Source organism: Hevea brasiliensis, chromosome 9, assembly GCF_030052815.1.
Source record: "Hevea brasiliensis isolate MT/VB/25A 57/8 chromosome 9, ASM3005281v1, whole genome shotgun sequence".
In the NCBI taxonomy this organism is placed as follows: domain Eukaryota; kingdom Viridiplantae; phylum Streptophyta; class Magnoliopsida; order Malpighiales; family Euphorbiaceae; genus Hevea; species Hevea brasiliensis.
In genome coordinates, this window is record NC_079501.1 from 9,176,684 (window position 1) to 9,197,805 (window position 21,122).

The 21,122-nt window shown below is 31.1% G+C and overlaps 2 protein-coding genes and 1 long non-coding RNA gene across 4 annotated transcripts; 1 reads left to right on the top strand and 2 right to left on the bottom strand.

Annotated features, from left to right (window-relative positions):
- Window positions 1–3,346: 3,346 nt before the first annotated feature.
- On the bottom strand, window positions 3,347–6,692 carry LOC110631731 (beta-carotene isomerase D27, chloroplastic). Of its 2 annotated transcripts, XM_021779669.2 has the most exons (7): window positions 6,281–6,689; window positions 6,052–6,191; window positions 5,462–5,554; window positions 5,194–5,255; window positions 4,808–4,914; window positions 3,938–4,030; window positions 3,347–3,759 (listed from the first exon to the last, which is right to left on the bottom strand). In XM_021779669.2, exons 1-7 carry the CDS (start codon window positions 6,537–6,539, stop codon window positions 3,719–3,721), a joined length of 795 nt encoding a protein of 264 aa, XP_021635361.2. In that variant the 5' UTR covers window positions 6,540–6,689; the 3' UTR covers window positions 3,347–3,718. The 2 variants fall into 2 exon arrangements, with proteins under 2 accessions (XP_021635361.2, XP_058008736.1); XM_058152753.1 differs by having other exon boundaries at window positions 3,347–4,030; window positions 6,281–6,692.
- On the top strand, window positions 4,024–5,809 carry LOC131183034 (uncharacterized). Its single transcript, XR_009151171.1, has 2 exons — window positions 4,024–4,489; window positions 5,443–5,809. It is a non-coding gene; the product is annotated as an uncharacterized LOC131183034 (long non-coding RNA).
- Window positions 6,693–12,365: 5,673 nt separating the features above from the next.
- Window positions 12,366–20,726, bottom strand: LOC110631743 (histone H2A variant 1). Its single transcript, XM_058152754.1, has 3 exons — window positions 20,535–20,726; window positions 20,157–20,277; window positions 12,366–12,886 (listed from the first exon to the last, which is right to left on the bottom strand). Exons 2-3 carry the CDS (start codon window positions 20,268–20,270, stop codon window positions 12,590–12,592), a joined length of 411 nt encoding a protein of 136 aa, XP_058008737.1. The 5' UTR covers window positions 20,271–20,277; window positions 20,535–20,726; the 3' UTR covers window positions 12,366–12,589.
- Window positions 20,727–21,122: the final 396 nt, after the last annotated feature.

The following is a 21,122-nucleotide window of genomic DNA, read 5'->3' on the forward strand; positions in this document are numbered from 1 at the left end:
AAAATGTATTAAAATTTAATATTTATTAATAAATATTTTTAAAATAATATTTTGTCAATAACAAGGTTGGGGCATACAATACAGTACTAATAATAATAATGTGGCGATTGAGGCAAGCATGCCATGTGCCTATTTATTGTTCCAAAACAGCTCCCGAAACGGTGAAATTTGTTTCCCTTGCCACTTTCTAGCAATCCTTTTGGCCCTCATATATTTTTTAATATATTTTTTAAAATATAAGAATTAAATAATTAATTTTATTAAATATAAAAATTAAATTGTAATTTTTACATTAAATTTTAAGTTACATAAATAACAAATTCAATGAAAGGAAGGAATCAAATGTGGTGGGACGGGGTTTCAAAGTGATCAGAGACCTTAGAATTGTGGGCCTTTGTCACATCTTTCAGCGCTCTTTTTCCATTATAAGGCTTGTGGGCCATACCCCACTTTTTTGGGCCCCTCTTTGCCAACAAGACCAGGTCAATTTCTAACTTGAGTTTTGCTTACAATAGTTTATCATTAATTCCATCACTCACTTTGCCCATTCCTATGCAGAAATATTTAAGAAGCAAAAACAAGGAATTTCTCAAACAGGGGAAAAGTTGGGCTCCTTGTCACCCCAAAAGCACACAGGCTTGTCTCTGTTATTTGTATTCGTTAAGAGATGTAGATGGTGCACTGGCATGGCCACATGCCACTGTCAAGGACTTTTACTTCTGTTTCGTTAGTACATTTTTTTTCCCAAGGAATTGATAAATTTTGTCATCGCATTTGCTTTGCAGTGGAGAAAAGGGGCAAAAGAACCCTCTTCTGAATTCTCATATGAATGGTGTTGGTGTCCAATCCTTATCATCGTTGTCTCCTGTATTGGGACCTGACCACTTGACAAGTGACTACCCATTGCGCACTCATTAATAATGATGATTGAGTTTGGGTTCAGAAACATAGGTGAGGCCCTGTTAAGCTCATGGAAATCACAGCCCATGCTTATGCAATTTTCGGATCCATAAGAAGGGCTTTGATTTCCATCAACCCAATTACCAGCGACTTTGATTCAGATGAATTTCTGATCCATTGGACTCCAACACCATGTTTGGAATGGAATGTTTCTCTTCCAGACTCGTTGTACTTCTTTGAGACTTGTCACTGTTTCTGCTCCTCTCCAGCTGCCAGTGAATGGTGATTCCTTTCTCCTTTCCTTCTTTGAATCGTGTGTTTTATGTTATTCTAAATTTGTAATTGTTTGGTTGATAATTGATCAGTGTCTTCTGTATTTTTACTCATCCTGTGCGCTCTTATATTTTTGGTGAAATTGCAATTTTAGTTCTTTTTCTTTCTAAATGTGTTAAAGAGGGTTTGACAATCTGAGAAAATGGTGGTGTCTTTTTTAACTGAAGAATGGATGATGTTCCACGTTGACTGACATGCTAAAACTATTTGCAGCCTATGATTTTTCATTTTCTTAGAGCAATAATTTTGTGATCTGCTTGGCATCAGGTAAATAAGGGCAGCTAATGATTTTTTTACCCACTAGTTCATGAATTATTTAGCTTGATGGTATGTTGGGGGGAGCACAAGACCATGAAATTTTAGCAGCCTGATTTCATCTTTCCAAGTCCATACTCTAGGGGTATGCTTCCCTATGTGTGTCCAATGTTTGTTGAGATCCAAACATGATATTAGGAATTAGCTTGGTCACATTTCTAGGCCTCAGGTGTGCCTTGTGTCTCCACTAAGTTTCACATTGAAACCGCACAATACTTCAAGAGATTATTGGGAAGGGCATCCACTTTCAGCTTAATTTTTTTTTTTTTGGAATGGGTAGATGTAGATTGGAACACTCAGTCACACTCTCTCAACAAGTCAGAAAAGACAGCAGAAGAGTCCTAGTTTGGTCACTTGACAGCACACAGAAAAGGTGGGAGACAATCTTGGTCCACCATGCTGATTTTAAACCCTACACAATCCTAGAGCTTCAGTCAAAGCACTTTTCATTAAGAAAATTGTTATTGGCCTTGCAATCAGCATGATTAAGAATTAGAGATGTATCATCCTAGTCCAAGCCTTATCAAAAATTGAGAAGAATCCTCTGGAGCATCAATTCTCTACATTTAGAGCTTATTGCCAAACAGTTTCTGTTTTGAAATAGGAATCAAACATTTTTAACTTTTGATCATTTTTGAGAGGGGTAAAGCTCAATTATATTCCTGTATTTATAGAAGAAGTTCAATTTAGCTCATTTTTCAATATTTTATCTAATTTAATTCAAAATTTTTAATTTTAGATCAATTTAATCCCCAAATAAAGAAAATCAAGAAATTGAGTTTCTTGATTTTTAGGTTTAAATCAATAAATAAAAAAATTTAGTCCCAAAATTAAAAATTGAACTTTTTGATTTTTGATTTAAATTAAGAAATTTAGCTCATAAATTTTAATTTTTGGACTAAATTGACCTTAAATAAAAATTTCTGAGTTAATTTGGACAAAAAAAGGGCTAAATGAACATTTTGCCATTCTTAGGATTTGTCTAATCTTAACCATGAGTTTATTTTTTTTTTACTTTTTATTTCATGGTGGCAAAGATGATCAATCTCATCTGAATGAAGAAAGAGAAATATTTGACGTTATTAACCTCTCAGTTTTCATGTAATCTGTATTAATCTGTATGTTTAAGGTTTCAAGCCTATATTAGAAGTAATAGGGATGATGGGAAGTGGGAACACTTTTATATTAAAGCTATAAGTTAAATCTGCACTCTTTTAAATATCTGCTCTCAAGCATACCGAAGTTTTCTTTTTATAGATATGGCTAACGGCTAAGACTAACTGCTTCTTCTAGAATCCCCAAATTTATTGCATTTTCAGAACTTCTTTGTTGCATGTTTGAGCAGCAAGTTTGTTTCATACATTGCTATCGTGTTTAAACCAGACATTATCTCCTTCCGTTTACCCTCTCCTCTCTTTTTTTTTTATTTTTTATTTTTTGGGTTTTTCCCCATCCTGGAATATGCTTTTATTGTTGTTGTTGACTACCAAATTATGTCCAATGTAATATTTTTCACTATTATGTCAAGCTCATTTTAAGTTCTTTGACATTTTAGACAAAATTTTATCATGGAATCTATAATTTCTCACACTGCCCAAAGTGTAACATTTCTTAAAATCTGTATGAGCATTTGGATGTGTTGTTATATTACATATAATAGGTATTAGGCCGGCATGAAAATTGCAATATTTTGTACCTAGTGCTTGCTGCGCACAAATGTTAACATCTTTAAACCTTCGAAGAATGCATTAAAATTTATTGAAATCATAGCCAAAGAACTATAGTGGATGATAAGAAATGAAAAAAGGGAAATTAACACACTAGAAAAAAGAAAGCGACACAACCTACACAGGCCATTGTCACCATTTATGTTACTGGTAATGAACAATTGCTCTTGCATATTGCTTAAGTTTTGTAATGAATTATAACATTCCTGCGTGTTGTGTGTTATGCTTACTTGTCATAAATTTCTGAATCCTCAATTCGATTGTTCCCGAGTATGTTGAAGTAATCCTTAGATAGCAGAAGCATTGAGTGGCTTTTCTTTTGATTTTCCAATGCAGATATTTATGAAAAGTTTGTTCTAGGAACATGGAGAAATGATATCTGGCAATTGGCAGTCATGATGGAAGATTCTCATCTGAACTGCCCTTCTTTATACCCCTTCATGTTATCTGGAGCATTTCACTCTATGCTTGTGGTTTGCTTTACCTGTGAAATTACACACTTATAAATTAAGCAAAGCCAGAAACAGTTTTCCGTTTTAACTTTAAGATATCTACTACCAAACGGGATGATCTAGTATGAGGCTGTTTTTAGGAGATAAATGAGGATTACAAGTCTCTGCCAGTGTGCATGCAAGGAAAAAAGGGATGAGTTGAAGTATTACATAGTTTGTAGCATGGTTGATTGAATGCTGGATCTTCAGTTGACATAGGAGGTTCCTGACCAAATATCATCTCACAGCTCATATCATCAAAATCTGCAAAATCAAATGGCACAGAACTATCATGAAGCTGCATTGATGGATGGGTTCTGTTAATTGCAGAATGGTCATCTTGTTTTTCTGCGCTTAACTTCTGATTGGCACTTGAGAATATGGACACAATTCAAACTTGGGTGCTTGTGGTCATATCACATGTGCTGTAGGTTACGCATTAATGATTGATTTAATGGGAAACAGATGAATGCTAGTGTCTTGCATATGACATGGTGGACTAGATGGCACTAACCATAGAACCATTTATGCTTAATTCACATTCAAGAATTCAGCTATTACCATCTATGTTCACATATATGATTTATATTTGTAGTATCAATCTCTAGGCTGGAATTCTCACCTGAGATTGGATGGATCTACATTTGGTTTTGTGCCCTCAGTGGCTAAGCTTGGGGCCCTCCATTTACATGATAAGCATGGCCTCCACATTCTCTAGTGCAGGTATTATTACTCATTGAAGTATGATTTCTTTTCCTTTTGTTTTTTGTAACTATAAGAGGGAATTCAGAATATTTCTTTGGTTTTATTATTAGTGCAGATTGTAGAACTTTTCTGTGTGCAAGAAATCAAAATTTAGATATTTCTTGATGAGGTAATATTCAGTATTTGTTTTCTGTTAATTTGCAATTTCATGAGATTGTCTAACAAACAAGGTGGTTGGTAATGTGACCTGTTTTAGTATTATAAATGCCATAAAATCAAGGGTTGACCTTCTGATGTTGATAAGCATATATTTGCTTGCTGAATGAGTATACTTACTAGGAACCATGTTGACAGGCATTCCCAGCGAGTGCTTAATAAATGTCTGACTCGGAACCTTACACAGATTAGTACACATCCCAGCACAATTAGTCTCTTCTAAAAACCTGCAAAAAAATAAATAACAAAAGGGAAAGGTGTCAACTTCATGGATTATTGCTAGCTGTATTAAAAAATTTGGTGATTATTTGATAATGACGGTGATTATTGCCATTATGACGGCCATGATGTTAATGGTGAAAATAAAGTGTGTAATTAAGCAACACACACCCATCAGAGCAGATTGGTTTAAGGAATAAAAAGTGTCTTAGATTGGTGAAATGAGACCCCATTCATATAGGTTATTTGTGTTCTAAGTTAACATTGATGGGAGAAGTTAAAGTTACCTGCACTTTTTTATATGGACTACATTCTTTTCTTTTCCCCCATTGAGCTCCGATTCCCGCACCTTGTTTGTCAAGTGATCAAGAGATGTCAGTCCTGTTAATATCCATTTATAAACAGATTTTAATTGATAGATGATGATGATGATGATAATGATTATGTGTGCCTGTCCGCTTCTAACTAGAGATCTAAGAAATTATTTTGATTTTTACCAAGACTATGCTAATGCTCCATAAATAATGTAATTGCAGATTTCGCTGTTGTGCATACCTCGCATGGTCCGATTAGCCATATAAAAAAGAAGGTGGTGAAGGCTGCAAAAAATTCTCTTGCAAATTTAGATTGGGGCAGCACTGTCTTTATCTGCCATCAACAACACTGGTTTGCTATGTTACCAATTCAAATACTGGAATTTCATATATGGTTGTGAAATGAACTTCAGAAGCACTGCGTCTAAATGAAACGATTATATCTAAGACATGAATGGCCCTTGATAATTTAATATATATATATTCTTAAATAGCAATTGAGTCGTGCAGCTACTTCAGATTGTAATAGTTATTTGTACGGTTAAGCAAAAATGGACGATGAATGATATGCGGATGTGGATTATGATAAGGCCAGTTTGGTTAAACATAAATTCAAAGGAAAAAAAAATACTTGCAGAATTTCTTGCATACAACCTCAAGAAGCTGATATGCTCTTAATTTACCATATTCAGTATCATTTCAAGATATGATGCCCTCTTAGCATAAGTGACCAAAGGGCAAATACAGATGAAGACAATTTCATGCATGATTCTGCTTCTTATGCGAGAAGAAGAAGAGAAGAAACAAGAACAATGAATGAAATGAACTTGCCAGGTGGAGGATCGATCTGGGGAAGGCACTATCAAGAGCTTGAAGCACAAGTTCACGTTGCTGAATCAAGTTGAATTTTTGCGAAGCATCCATGGCTGCCTGCACCAAGCTCTCATAACCAGTCTTGCTGTTTCTGAACCCTGCATATTCTTTCACTATCTAATTTGTTCCCTCCATTAAAAGGAAAGAAAACAAACTATCAAATGGAAAAATGAAAGAAACTAATAACCTGTTGCAGCTTGAACACTCCGTGACAGATGGTTTATGGCTAGTTGATCGAACCAGTTATCATTATAGACGGTCTTTCTTGTAAGTTCCGCTATGTTATCTACCGGCTTTGAACTTAACTTCTCCCTTACTCCTGTAATATTCTCAGGTCGCCTAGTGAGCACTGCAAGCACGGGCAAGTGATGAAGCTTGGGAAGATGCCTCGGCAGAGGTACTGATGAAATATTGCTTCTGTTGCTTGAAAGAAATTTTGCTTCCATCTTTGATATTAGAGAGAGAGAGAGAAAAAGAAAAAGACCCCAAGTTTGTATTGATAAAGTAATATATTACTTCTTGTAGAGAGACGGCTGGTATGAACATATATACACAACAAAGGAAACAGAAAGTAGAGTGATGAAGGTGTCAAGGATTTTGGAATCTTGTAATTCTCAAAAAAATTGAAGTCCTCTAAAGATGCTTTGTTTGTCTGTATCATTAGATTTGTCCAACATTCTTTGCATGAATTTAGTAGAATACTCGTGCTATGCACAAAAGTGTGTATATATATATATATATATATATATCAGATTTAATTAGGTAATTAAATTATTTTTAATTAAAAAAGTTATTATTTAATTAAAAAATTTTAAAATTACTATTTAAAATATTAAAATTCTAAGACGTTAACAGTAAATTTTAGTCATACAAGTTGACAGTTACTCTTAAATCAGTAACTTTAATAGTCATAAGTTATTTTTTATTTATAATGACAATAATTATTATTAAATAATTTTAAAATAATATTAAAATAAATTAAAATTTATTAAATATATAAAAAAGGAAAAAATTTTAAGTATTTATTTCACTACCATTACTGTTTTCAAATTAAACTTAGGGAACATCATATATTATAATTGTTTAAGAAATGTGGAAAAAATTTTATGTTGACATTTCTCTTTTATTAAGAAATTTAAAATTAATGGATATGTATTATTTTTAATAATTAGACATGTTTAAAAGAAATTTTAATTATTAATTTCTCATAAAAAATTTAAATATCTCTTGATATTTATTATAATTTAAAGCAGATATTTTAAATAAAATTAAATTTTTAGTTGTGACAATAATTTGAGAGTCATGATAATATTCATTCAATTTTAAAATTAAACGTCTTGAGTTGACAAATTATCAACAATTAACTATTAAATTTAGTAAACCTAATAATGAATAATAACTATATTTAGTAATTAATATTTTTCTATTATTTAAATTTGAAAGATCAAATTAATTAAAAATTTTATTTAAAAAATTAAATCATATAATAATTGTATATTATAATTGTTTAGTAAATATAAAAAAAAATTATCATCAATAAATTCAATTAAAAATTGTCACTTGATATAAAAGGATTTAAAATCATATATTCTCTTAAATTTGATTTGCAAAAACTTGAATCATCAATAAATATGTGTTTGTTGAATATAATTAATAAATTAGTCTAATTAATTCTTAATTTTCTTTATCTCTAATTAAATTAGAAAACATTGAGTTTTCCATGTAATAATAATAATAATAATAATAATAATAATAATAATAATAGCTACTTATTGTAGTATTAAAGTGTAATAATTAAATAATTTATAACTTACATACATATAATTAGAAAATTAATAATTGAATCATAATTTAAAAAAAATATAATTAATTAATAAAAAATAAAAAGAATTTAATGAAATTACTTGGTACATATATATAATTTAACAATTTTTTTTAAATAATAATAAAATAATATAACATTATTAATATCAACCAAAGTAATAATATTAATTATTTATTAATCATATTATAAAAATATAAAAATTAATAAAAATTAATAAAAATTAAATATTAATATAAATTTTTTATTTACCTTAACTATGAAAATAAAATTTTATTTCTTTTTCTCATAATTCATTATATATAACATTTAATATATACATATATATAAAATTGAAAATATATTTTTATTAAATCTATTAAAATAAGAAAAATAAAAATAAAATAAAAATAAAACAGCTTTAATGTAAATTAAATTTTATTAAATATATAAAAAAATGATAAAATATTTAACTCTATGTAACTATTTTATAGTATAGTTATAAATTATTTTATTAATTTTAAATATATAATTTTTAATTTTTTATAATTAAATAAAATAAATAAAAAATTTACAAAATTATTGAAATATATTTAATATTTTTAATTATTTATTTATAAAAATTATAATAATAATAATAATAATATTTAAAAAATTAAGTAAAAATTAAATTAAATTCTTATCATACAACTCAAACAACACTCAAACTCAACTCTCAACTTATTTAAAAATTAAAAAATTTTTAACTTTCATAACTTAACCTTTTTTTTTCCATAATTTTTCCTTGTTTTTAAATGGATACTTCTATCTACTACTGTTCTTTTTTTTTTCCTTCTTTCTCTTCCTACTCTTTTTTTTTTTTTTTTCTTTTTCCCTCTCTCCTCTTACCTCTCTCTCCTCCCTCTCCTCTACTCTCCTCTCCTCATCCTCCCTTCAACCTTCATCTCTTCTCTTCTCTCTCTCTTCATCCTCACCACTCCACCCTTTTCCTCTTCTCTTCTCTCTTTCTCTTATCTTATCCTTCTATCGCCACCACCTCTCTTTAACATCTTCATTCTCTCACTCTCATCTCTCATCTTACTCTCAGACTCTTCTCTTGAACTCTTTCTCATTATTTATATAATAATTCTATACTTAAACATACTTCTCCTTCTTTTTTTTTTTTTAATTCCCCATCAATCGATCACATAAAACCAAAAATCGTCTCCACTCATCTCATCATCATAACATCTTATGACTAATCCTCTCATCCCATCCCCATCCACCACTTTCCATTACTACTAGAAGTGATTACTGATATATCTTTAACCCCTTTCAAACTCCCTTCACTAAACTCTTCCTATCACCTTCACTTCTCACCACTTCACTAACTCTTTCCCTTTTAACTCTAAACTCTTCACTAACTCTCTACTTCTCTACTTCTTGCTTCTCTATTCTCATCTTCCTCTATTCTATTCTCATCATAAATCAATATCAATCAATACATCATCATATAATCATACTCTCATTATATATGTCATATCCAACTAAAAAAAATAATAAAAATGTAAATAAAATATCCTTAAAATGGTATAATAATTAATCCAAAATGAAAATAATGTGTCCCCTCATCCTAAATAATTCCGCTTTGCTCCCATACTTTCTTCATTCAATACTTATATATACCATATATATAATATATATAATCTCTTCATTCATCTTCATCTCATAAGATCTCTCTAATCTTCTCATCTTTTCCACAATATCAAAAAATCTGTGTCCTTCTCTTTCTCATCTCTATATTTTCTTTGAAAGCTTCTAATAGAAGAAGATTCATGAGATAGATGAAAGATGAAATGAGAATGAGATTGATGAGAGAGATGAAAGAGCATGACGTGAGAGATGCTGAGAGACTCTCTCCTTCAACTTCATCATAGCTTGGCTGTTCTATAGTTTGACTCCCTTATTTCTCTCAATTTTTTTCCTATAGTTTTAAAAAAACTCTAATTTCAAATTCTCATTTTTTTCAATTTTTTTTTTTTCTTTTTAATCTTCTATCTATTTTCTTCTCCTTCTTTTTTTCTTATTTTTTATTTTTTCTCTTTTGCTTTTTTTTTTTTTTTTTCTACTTTTTTTTTTTTTTTTTTCTCTTTTCTTCTCTTCTTTATTTTTCATTATTTTCTTTTTTATATATTTATATATTTTTTTCTTTTTTCTCTTTTTCTTTTCTTTTCTTCTTTCATTTACCATTCCTTTCTCTCTCCACATCCTTGTCCTTTTCTCCACCGTCTCTTTTCTTTTTATCTCTCTCACTTCACTCCATCCATCCCTATATCATCTGGCCTTCACATATATCTTCCATATCATCTCATCCATCAGCTTTTTTTTTCTTCTCATTTTGAACTTCACTTTCTTTACACCTTGAACTTTTTTTTCTTTCACACTTCTTACTTCTTTCTTTTCTTACTCTTTTCTTAAACTCTCCAAGACCACCAACCCCCAAACCTCACAGACCCCCATTTTGTGTTGAAGCCTCTCTCTCCTTTTGACTTTCTCATTTCTTCTTTCTTTTTGTTTTCATTCTTCTGTCTTGTTTTGTTCTTTTCTTTTGCACTAAATTTTTATACTTTTATAAAAGCTAGTCTTTTTATTATCTTTATTTATAGTATGCCATTAAAAAAAAAAAAAATTTTTTTTTTCCCTTTCCTTTTTCCACCAAAAAAAAAAAAAAAAAAAAAACAACCTCATTCCTTTTTCCCTCATTTCCACATGTTCAATCAAATCTCAACATTCCACCACATTCAATCATTTTCTTTCTTTCATATTGCATTGCATTAAATCATCCAAATCTCCCAAATCTTCTTTTTTACTTCCTATTTTTAGGGCATCCTACTTTTCTTATTATTTATTATTATATTCTTATACTCTCTCCTTACTACTACTACTTCTCTACTCTTCTCTCTTTCCACTACCATCACTGCGTTTTTTTTTGTTCGTCTATGATTATACCCACTTCTTTCTTCTCTCTTCCTTTCTCTTTCTCTTTCTTAAATTTTGAATTTACCCATTTCCTCTTTTTTTCTCTCCCTCTCTTTTTAGTCTCCAAATGCAGCAGCATTTCCTTTTCACTCTCTTCCAGTCCTTCCATTCTCCTCCATTTTTTTTTTCCAACCATCCACATCCCCAAGTCCTCCCTCCTCCCTCTCCCTCCTCCCCCCTTCCTCCCTCTCTCCTTCTATTCTATTCTTATTCTTTTCTATATCTATCTTCTTGTCTGCTCCACTATTTGTTCTACTCTACTCTACTATCTTTACCTTCACCACCCATACCGGAATGAAATGTGAACTCAACAACACACACACACACCAGGCGGGGCGCGCGGCCGCGGCTGCGCTCCCTACCCCCACCCACACCTATTTATCACTACACTACACTGCGGTAGCGTAGTGGAGTAGCGTTACGCCCAACTTATATTATTCATATCATATCATCATAGGGTGTGGTGTTTTTTTTTTTTTTACTGTTCCTCACCAACCCTCCTCCCCCTTTACTGCTGGGGACGCTAAAGCGCAAACTACTTAGGCGAAGTTTAAATTCTTATCATAAAAATAATAATTATTATAATTATAAAATATAATAATTTTTTTATATATCACGTAACAAAATTAAGAGAAAATATATTCATATGACAAGTTTTCCTCTCAAAATATTATAAATATTATACGACAGTATTAAAGAAAATTTTTTAGTTTATATATATATATATATATATATAACTTGATTTGATTCATAATTTATTATAAATATGAAAAAATTATGAAATATATTCGGAGCATTAAAACGAGCTTTTCTCCTTTAGGATTGCTGGATTGGTAACTCGCCCTCAGCCGATGAGCAATTCAAATCAATAATGGGCTTTGGCCACATAAGCCTAACTAGAAAAACGATGGAGCCCAGTCTATGAATGCCTGTGACATTATCCAATCTCCTTGAACTTAGACATGCGCTCTTTTTTTATTATTATTATTTTTAAAATTAAAGGACTATTAATCATTTTTATTTTAATTTTATTTACATTAATTAAAATCCATTGGATGAGAATGCCCTTTTTTAATTAATTATAACTAAGAGTAATTCTCCTATGAAAGAAAAAAAAAAAACCTTGGTAATTCTTTTGAAAAGGAATTCACATAAAACCTAATTGGATTTAGGAGATAATAAGATAAACCTCAAGTAAAAAATCAAATAGTTATCATTTTTAATGTTACGACAATTTGACCACTAATCGATACCTTACACAGTAAAATGATTTCATTTTTTTTTTAATTTCAGTATAAACTCTAATTTTATTTAATTTCTTTTATTGAAATTTGAGCATCTCATCGATACAAAATCATTTTCAAATTTTGCTTTTCTATGAAATTATTTTAATTTTTTGTCCCTGATCTTCTAGCAGATGTTAGAACCGCCAAAATTTTGTAATATTGGAGTATTAATCAAGAGAAGCTAACAAATTTAACTTAAACAATCCAACAAATTAGCATCCCTACTCTAAATAAAGATACCAGTTTTAGAGGACACAACCCTAAATGTCAGAATGTTATATGTACTTACCAAGATATCCTAGACAAGCACCAACAAATACTAAAAGAACCTACATTATCCTAAACAAAGTCACATAAAGCAGATAATTGCTCAGTGGCAAACGACTTGAGATCAATCTTTGGTTGTTTTGTTGATCAGAGATTTGTGGATGTGAGGGATCACTCCACCACCAGCAATAGTTCCCTTGATGAGCGTGTCAAGTTCTTCATCACCTCTAATGGCCAACTGCAGATGCCTTGGTGTGATCCTCTTGACCTTCAGATCCTTGCTTGCATTTCCAGCCAACTCAAGAACCTCTGCTGTCAGATACTCGAGAATAGAAGCCAAATAGACAGCAGCAGTGGCACCAACTCGCCCATTGGCAGATGCCCTTTGCTTCAGATGCCGATGAATCCGACCAACAGGAAACTAAGCATATTCATCAGAAAAAAAAATGTCACAACATGAAAATCTTAAAGATGTGTGACAACATGAATTTTAGAGCTCCATAAAGTCTATTTATGATATTTCTGCACGCGCCTACCTCTCAAAGTAAATTTCTTAAGAAGTTATTGCACGTTCACAAATCATAATGCATCGTCCCAATAGAAAATGTAACACTCCTACATGTATAGTTCTACGTATTTCACTGCTCCGGTGACCGGTGTCGGTCCGGACAATTAAGAGGATTAAAAACATGTTTAAGACACCTAGAAAAACACTAAATGAAAATTAAAAGTGATTACCAAAAAGTCAAGTATAAATAAGAAAAATAAAGCACAAAAGGTTAAATAAGCCAGAGGTCACAGCGATGGGTGACCTTACTGACTGTGAAGTCAGTTCCAATCCTAATTTTATACGGGACATTGTGACAACGAAGTCCTAAAAATAATTGCGAAACTAGTGAAAAAGAAAAAATCACATAAAAGAGTTAATAAGTAAATCAAATAATTAAATCAAGATTTCGAAAAAAATATTGAATTATTGGCAAACCAGATCAGACCGACGAGGGCTAAATTGGTCAATTCACCCCTAGAGGTGACTCATGATCTAACTGTCCAATAAAATGTGAGAAATTAAAATTTTGAAATATATATTTAAATTAAAAAAATATTAAGAAAACAAAGAAAAAAAATGAAAATAGAATTATGACATCACCTACAGCATGAGGTCATAAATAAATTTCATTTAATTAAAATTTTGACTAAGTCAATTATGGGAATCAAAACAAAAATTTAAAAAGCAATTTTTCATTTCTTCTTCCTCACCAAGCCAACACTCTCTCTCCATTCTCCCTTCTCTCACTAAACCTCCATTAAAGTTCAATTTTGAACTTGAGTAACCCCCAAATTTAACCCATAAATCCCCTAAATTTCTTAATTAAAACTTATGATCAAGCTTTGGCAAGAGGACTAGAGGAAGAAAAATTCAAAAAAGAAGTAGAAATTGGAGGAGGGAAAAGCTACCAAGAGGTTAGTGATTATTCTCTTAAATCTCTCTTTAGATTTATGCTCATGTGCATGAGTTAAACTAGAAATTGTGTAAAAAATTAAACAAAATCATACATAAGAGACTTGGGGAAATTTTCGGCCAACATGACATGAGTTAGGGCTTGCACGATTTTGATGAAATTAAAATGGGGAAAAGTAAGCTTGATTTAGTGTGTAGAAGATGAATATACACTTTAATTGCACCAATTAAATCAAGTAGTGAAATTAGGGTTCTTGAAGCATTGAAATTAGGGAAAAATTTGGAAAAAATTGGTAATTGATGCAATGGGACCTAATTGAGACTTGAAATAGTCAATTGGGGCTAAATGGAGTGTGTTGGAGTGATGAGAATTAAAATCAAATTCGGATTGGTGAGAGTCAATTCTAGACAGCCAGACCTAGGTCCACTTCAGGGACCAAAATTGTAATTCTATCACTCCAATTGATATGAGGCCAATTGAAGATGAAAATAGACACATAATATCATAATTTTCATGTAGAAACCCTGCCCAGAAAATGACTTTAAGTTAGTAAACAATTAGGTCAAACCCGAAATTAGCACACTGCCACTATATAGAAATGATTAAATAAACAGTGTTTGTTCATTTAGCCATAACTTAGTGTAAAAAGGTCCAAATGACCTAAATTTTATACCGAGAGAAAGCTGAGACATAGCACTATAACTTTTATGAAAAACACAAACCCAAATTCTGACTATAACCCATCTGAAAAGTAAGCTGCAATCAGCACACCAAAACTGCTAAAATATAATTAATACTCAAAATTCTAGGTTAAAATCAATCCGGCTAGCTTTAGAAAAATGGCTATAACTTAGACTACAAAACTCCAAATGGAGTGATTCAAAAAGGAAAATAAACTAGACGCAATAAAGAATAACTTTAATGAAAAACACTTAGCCAAATTCCCTTAGTAACCATGCCAATGGAACAGTAAAAAACAATGAACTAAAAATGAAAAATTGTAATTTCTCTTAAGAAACTAGAAATTAAAATGGCAACCAATGCTAACAAATTAAACACTCAAAATGTGATATGTGAGTGTAATTAGAATTCACGTACCTATTAAGCATAGAAAAATCAATATTTTAACTTAAATAGTACTATAAATAGTAACCCTAAAATGAAAAGTCTAAAGAATTCTATTTTTAACAATTTTAGGGGTGCGATTAAGTAGACATGAAATTATTTATTGAATTAATTATGTGACTTGATACTGAAACACTGAAAACTGTGTGTTTCAGTTAAAAAAATATTAAGAATGATAAGGAAAAGTGAGTCAAGGCCTAGAGACGACTCAGTTCAGGTTTATGTACAATAATTTTAAATTATCGTTTTTCTATTGAAAACTTGATTAGTATGCATTGTGTTAATTATGGGTTTCAATAACTACTGTGTTGCCACTTTGTGAATAAAAAATTGACTTTGGAAATTGATTGTGTTTTACATGAAATATTTGAATAACTTGCTTTACATTGATTTCGGATTCACACTTAGCATAACAGTACCATTATATTATTCCTCTATTTATGGGGTTGAGATCAATTATTTTCCTCCCTCTCTAGCTTATCAGTTGAGATCCAGATCAAATGAGTACTCATATAGCTAGCTATCCACTTCCCCCATTGATTTCGATTAGTGAGGTCAAGATTGCTTTATCATAGTGCACAACACAATATCGATCGAAAATTTTGTATCATGACTTAAGTTGTGTATGGATTGACAACATTGTGTTTATTAAATTATTTCTCAAAATTATATTATAAATATTGATTTGAAAATTGTGAAATGCTTAAATTACTATTTATCAGTGAATATTTATTTATCAGCAGAGTGAGCTGCTATTTGGATAGAGGACTCCACTGAATTTTTGTGCGGATAGTATTTTATAACCAATGTAATTTAGTTTGATATAAATATAATATTGATCATATGTATTGATGTAGTTTGAGCAGTTGTACAGTAAAAAAAAATTATAATAATATTATTTTTAGATTTTATGTCTGTAAATTTAGACTTGTGTATATAAATTAAATGCAATGCAATGTTGATGAGTTATTGAATTATTTTGAAAATAATTGAGTTGTGAGCTTTGAATTGAAATTTGGGTGAATTAAGTTTATTTGAGATTTATTTGGAGATTGGAAGTTGAGAAAAAAATTATTGAAAGTGTTTTTAAAGGTTTTAAAGTTTTGGACTTATCCAATTATAGATGGCACTCTACTAAAATTTTTACAAAATTTACGGAAACCTAAAAATTATTAAATATTGAGATATGATTTTAACTTCAATTAAAAGTTTTTAATAGTCATCAAAAGTGCTTACCACCTTTAAAAGAAAATAGAATTGCTTTAAAATTCCTTATAGTATATTTAATAGATTATCAGTAGACGAAGTTCGGTAATTCATTAAGTATGCTACGAAATCATGTTATACCTTACGAAGAGGTAAAGTGTAACAAGTTTTAATAATATCAAAGCATAGTTTAGAAATGAATTTTGACTATGAATGTGAATATTTCTTTTGATAAGTACAACTGCTCAAGTGTCCGTAATTGATACATATGAGATATTTACATCATGAATGTAAACTAACAGAGGTAACCCTCCTTGTGTTTGTTATCAAGGAGTGGATAAGTCAATTGAAATCGGAATGAAAGAAAGAGATCATTCCGTTGAACAATCTGTTGAGGTTGAGGTAACGAGAAAAGCCCCAACTCTCCAGAATGTGAGTGAGTCAACAAATAGTTGCATTATTCTAACAAATGGCTAGCAATGTACCTACTCCAACACTTACAACACAATCATAGCCCCCAACCCAGTAATATGAAAAGCTAATGAAAGTTGGAGCTATAGAATTCAAGGGAATCGTGGATCCACTAGAAGCAGAACAATAGTTAGAAAGGATGGAATGGGTATTCAGGAAACTACAGTGCAGAAGAGCTAAAGTTTGAGTACTTTGTTTCTCTATTGTAAGGGAATGCTTATGAATGGTGAAAAATCATCCCCCACAGTTTGATAGAACCTCCAGTCCTTACCTGGTCAAACTTCTTGAGGGAGTTTCGACAAAAGTGAGTCCCTGATACTTGTGTAAATATGAAGTTATAAGAATTCCTAAGTTTGAAACAAAGGGACAAAACCATAGCAGAGTATGAGAGACTTTTCTCGACTGAGCCACTATGCTATAAGCCTAGTTTCCACCCCCAGAGATAAGTGTAAGCGGTTTGAGGCCAGGTTAAGGCCAAATCTGAGAATGCAAATTATAGGCTTCCGACATCAGAATTTCTCTAAATTAATCTCACAAGCTCTGAAACTAGAAAGGATAAAATTAAAAGGGGTCGTTAAGAAGGGTACACAAGAGAAAGAAAAGACTGAAAAAGCTACTGGACAAGCACTTGAAAGTGGTTAAGGGAAAAGGAAGAATTCTGGGGGATCCAGCTCCCGTAAATCCAATAGGAGTAGATTTTCTGGCTAGAGACCACCCCGATCTAGTCAACAGACCCAACAGACACCCTGAGGCACACTATTGATCCGTCTATGTGAGACGTACGGCAGAACACACGGTGGGATATGTTATAAAGCCACAGGCGCATACTTTACTATGAAGGGATCGATCACTTTGTTAAAGATTATACAAGTGCACACCGCTTTGGACCATCTGCTACTTTAGAGGGATCAACCCAAGCCTCTACACCGAGGGGTTCATCAGCAGTTAGCAGAGGCAAAGATAGAGGTGAGGGTAGTACCCCAAGAAGCCAGAGCACCGTGAATCAACCAGAACAAGCCAGTGCTCCAACCTGAGTCTACACGAAGAGACAAAGAGAAATTATTGGATTGTGATTAAGTAGGCATGAAATTGTTTATTGGATTAATTATGTGACTTGATATTGAAACACAGGAAATTATGTATTCAGTTAAAAAAAACATTGGGAAGGATAAGGACAAGTGAGTCAAAACCTAAAGGCAACTCAATCCAGATTTGTGCACAATAACTTTAAATTATCGTTTTCCCATTGAAAGCTTGATTAGTATGTATCGTGTTAATTATGGGTTTCAATAACTACTGTGTTGCCACTTTGTCAATGAAAATTTGACTTTAGAAATTGATTGTGTTTTATATGAAATATTTGAATAACTTGTTTTAAATTAATTTTGAATTCACACTTAGCATGACAATACCATTATATTCCTACTCCATTTATGGAGTTGAAATCAATTATTTTCCTCCCTCTCTGGCTTACCAATTGAGGTCGAGATCGGATGAGTACTCATATAACTAGCTAGCCAACTCACTCATTGATTTTGATTGGAGGAGTCGAGATTGCTTTGTCGTGATTTACAATACGACATTGATTGAAAATTTTATATCATGACTTAAATTGTGTATGGATTGACAACACTGTGTTTATTAAATTATTTATCAAAATTATATTATAAATGTTGATTTGAAAATTGTTAAATACTTGAATTACTATTTATCAGTGAATGTTTTATTGTCAACATTTTAAATTTTTATTGTGCACCACTATTTGGATAGAGGACTCTACTGAATTTTTGTATGAGTATTATTTTATACCCAATGTAATTTAATTTGATATAAATATAATATTGATCGTATGTATTAATATAGTTTAAGCAGTTGTACAATAAAAAAAATGTAATAATATTATTTTTGAATTTTATGTCTGTAAATTAAGACTTGTGTATATAAATTAAATGCAATGCAATGTTGATGAGTTATTGAATTATTTTTGAAAATATTTGAGCTGTGAACTTTGAATTAAAATTTGGGTGAATTGAGTTGATTTGAGATTTATTTGGAGGTTGGGAGTTGAGAAAGAAATTATTAAAAGTATTTTTACAAGTTTTGAAGTTTTGGATTTTTTCAATTATAGACGACGCTCTGTCAAAATTTTTATAAAATTTACAAAAACTTAAAAATAATTAAATATTGAGATATAGTTTTAACTTCAACTAAAAATTTTTAATATCCATCAAAAGTGCTCACCACCTTTAAAAAAAATAAAATTGCTTTAAAATCTCTTATAGTGTATTTAATTGATTATCAGTAAACGAAATTCGATAATTTATTAAGTATACAACAGGATCATGTTATATCTTACGGAGAGTTAAAAGTATGACAGAAAAAGTATGTCTAGTGAGAAAAAAAAAATCTTACATGCTAAATTTGAAAACAACCACTTTTGAGGTAGCAATCTCCCAATGGCCTGGTCCATAGGTAGGCCTATAAACAGTTCTGTAATAATTTTCTACTTGGAATATCTAAATATCACAATGCATAACCCCAAACCAAGAAAAGAGTGGACCTAACTTGAGAGAAACATAAAAACACTGCTCTGTCTAATTGGGGTTGGTTTAATTAGAGTCGGTTTGGAGACATCATAAATGTCAAGAGATGACCATTCTTTCAAAACTCTCATATCATTCCTTAAAAATCTGTCAATAGGGCAGAAAACTCAAACCCAAAATACTATTCATATACTTTTCATTTTCTTTTGGTTCATTGGATAAGCAAACAAATGGGTGACAGCTCTTCACTTCTCCTAAAACTCCACACTCCATCCACTGGAATGCAAAACAAAAGTGTGCCCTCTTAATAGGAATCCCAACATTTTCTGCTGGGATGTTCCCTTATAGACCTACTGGTGACATTCTTAAAGGACATAAAAAGACCTCAAGAATATTTTATGAATTTTCAGTTGGGTACACTGGAAAAGAAATTGACTTATCTAATAGTTTCATGCTACTGACGTCTTACCTATGCAAGACACATCATGTTGGTGTACTTAACAGAGAATTAATCTCATAGTATGAATGTAACCACAAACCCCTAGAAATAACCAGCCAAAAACAGAGCCATTGTTTAGGTCATAATCAATTGAACCCATAAACATCTGGATTTAAATTGGCCAGCTGGCCAACGCTTTTGCAGTTAGTGAAAAGCATGCTCTTCCCCGTGATAAATAGAAAATTGTTAAAACGTGAATACAAAGAGATATTTAGTAAATGCCAAAACAATATATTCATCAAAGATCAATCAACAGAAGACGCCACCATCATGTGAAACTATGAGATAGAGAGTTTTTTTTTTTCTACAATTACATAACAGTCTTCAAATGCAAAAGGGTACAACGTAATTTTCCAAGCAACATTATATGTTGGTGAAATTTACCTGAATACCGGCACGAGAGGAACGGGAAATAGGCCTCTTCTTATCCTTGTCCTTGTCCTTATTAGCTGCCGTGGTTTTAGCTGCCAAAAGCCCTTTGCCTCCTTTTCCAGCCATCTTTCACCTGTTATTTTTTGCAAAATTCAAAAGTTAAAGCAAGAGTTAAATTTCTTGAAAAAACCAAGAACAAAATGTAGTTGGAAATTATATACAAAATGAGGACAGCCAGAAACGAAACATTTCTTTTTCCCATACAAAAACGAACGTTCAGCCGCAAGAAAATCTTAGATCTGGTTGGAATTATAGAAAATTAAAAGAAAATTTCACTGGCAAAGAAAAAATCATAGTTCAACGAAACGAGAGAGAGAGAAAAAGAGAGACCTTAGCCTTGAAGCGGAAGGGAGGGGAGGGGCGCCGGCGAGGGGAATATGGATGCTGAAGATTGAAAATAAGAGATGAATTTTTGGATTTAGGGTTTTATTGATAAATTTATGGAGGCGGGATTTTGAATCTGGGAAAAGTACAAGGAGCGGTTTAGTTTGGGTGGGAAAGGAAGCTCCAGAATTTGGATTTCGAAATTCTTTCCTTTCTTTTTGCCTATCTGTCCTTTTGTCTTCTCAGTAATTTCAACCATTTTCACATTTCTAATTTGTTATTCTATTCTCATAAAATTTTCATCTTTCATCCTTTTTTTTAGATATATATATAATTCAATTCTCACATAATTATATCATTTTTAACTTAATTTTTATTTTTTAAATAATTTTTTAATATTAATTCTGACAAATATTAAATTTTTAAATTTAAAACTTAATAAAAATATAAATTAATAAATTAAATTCTTATTAAAATTTTAATTTTTAAACAAGAGTTTATTTTTAATGCAATATTTGGATATGTTTTTTATTTGATTTATTAGTCAAATCACTCTTATGAGCTCAATTTTTTTATTGATATATTAAATTCTAA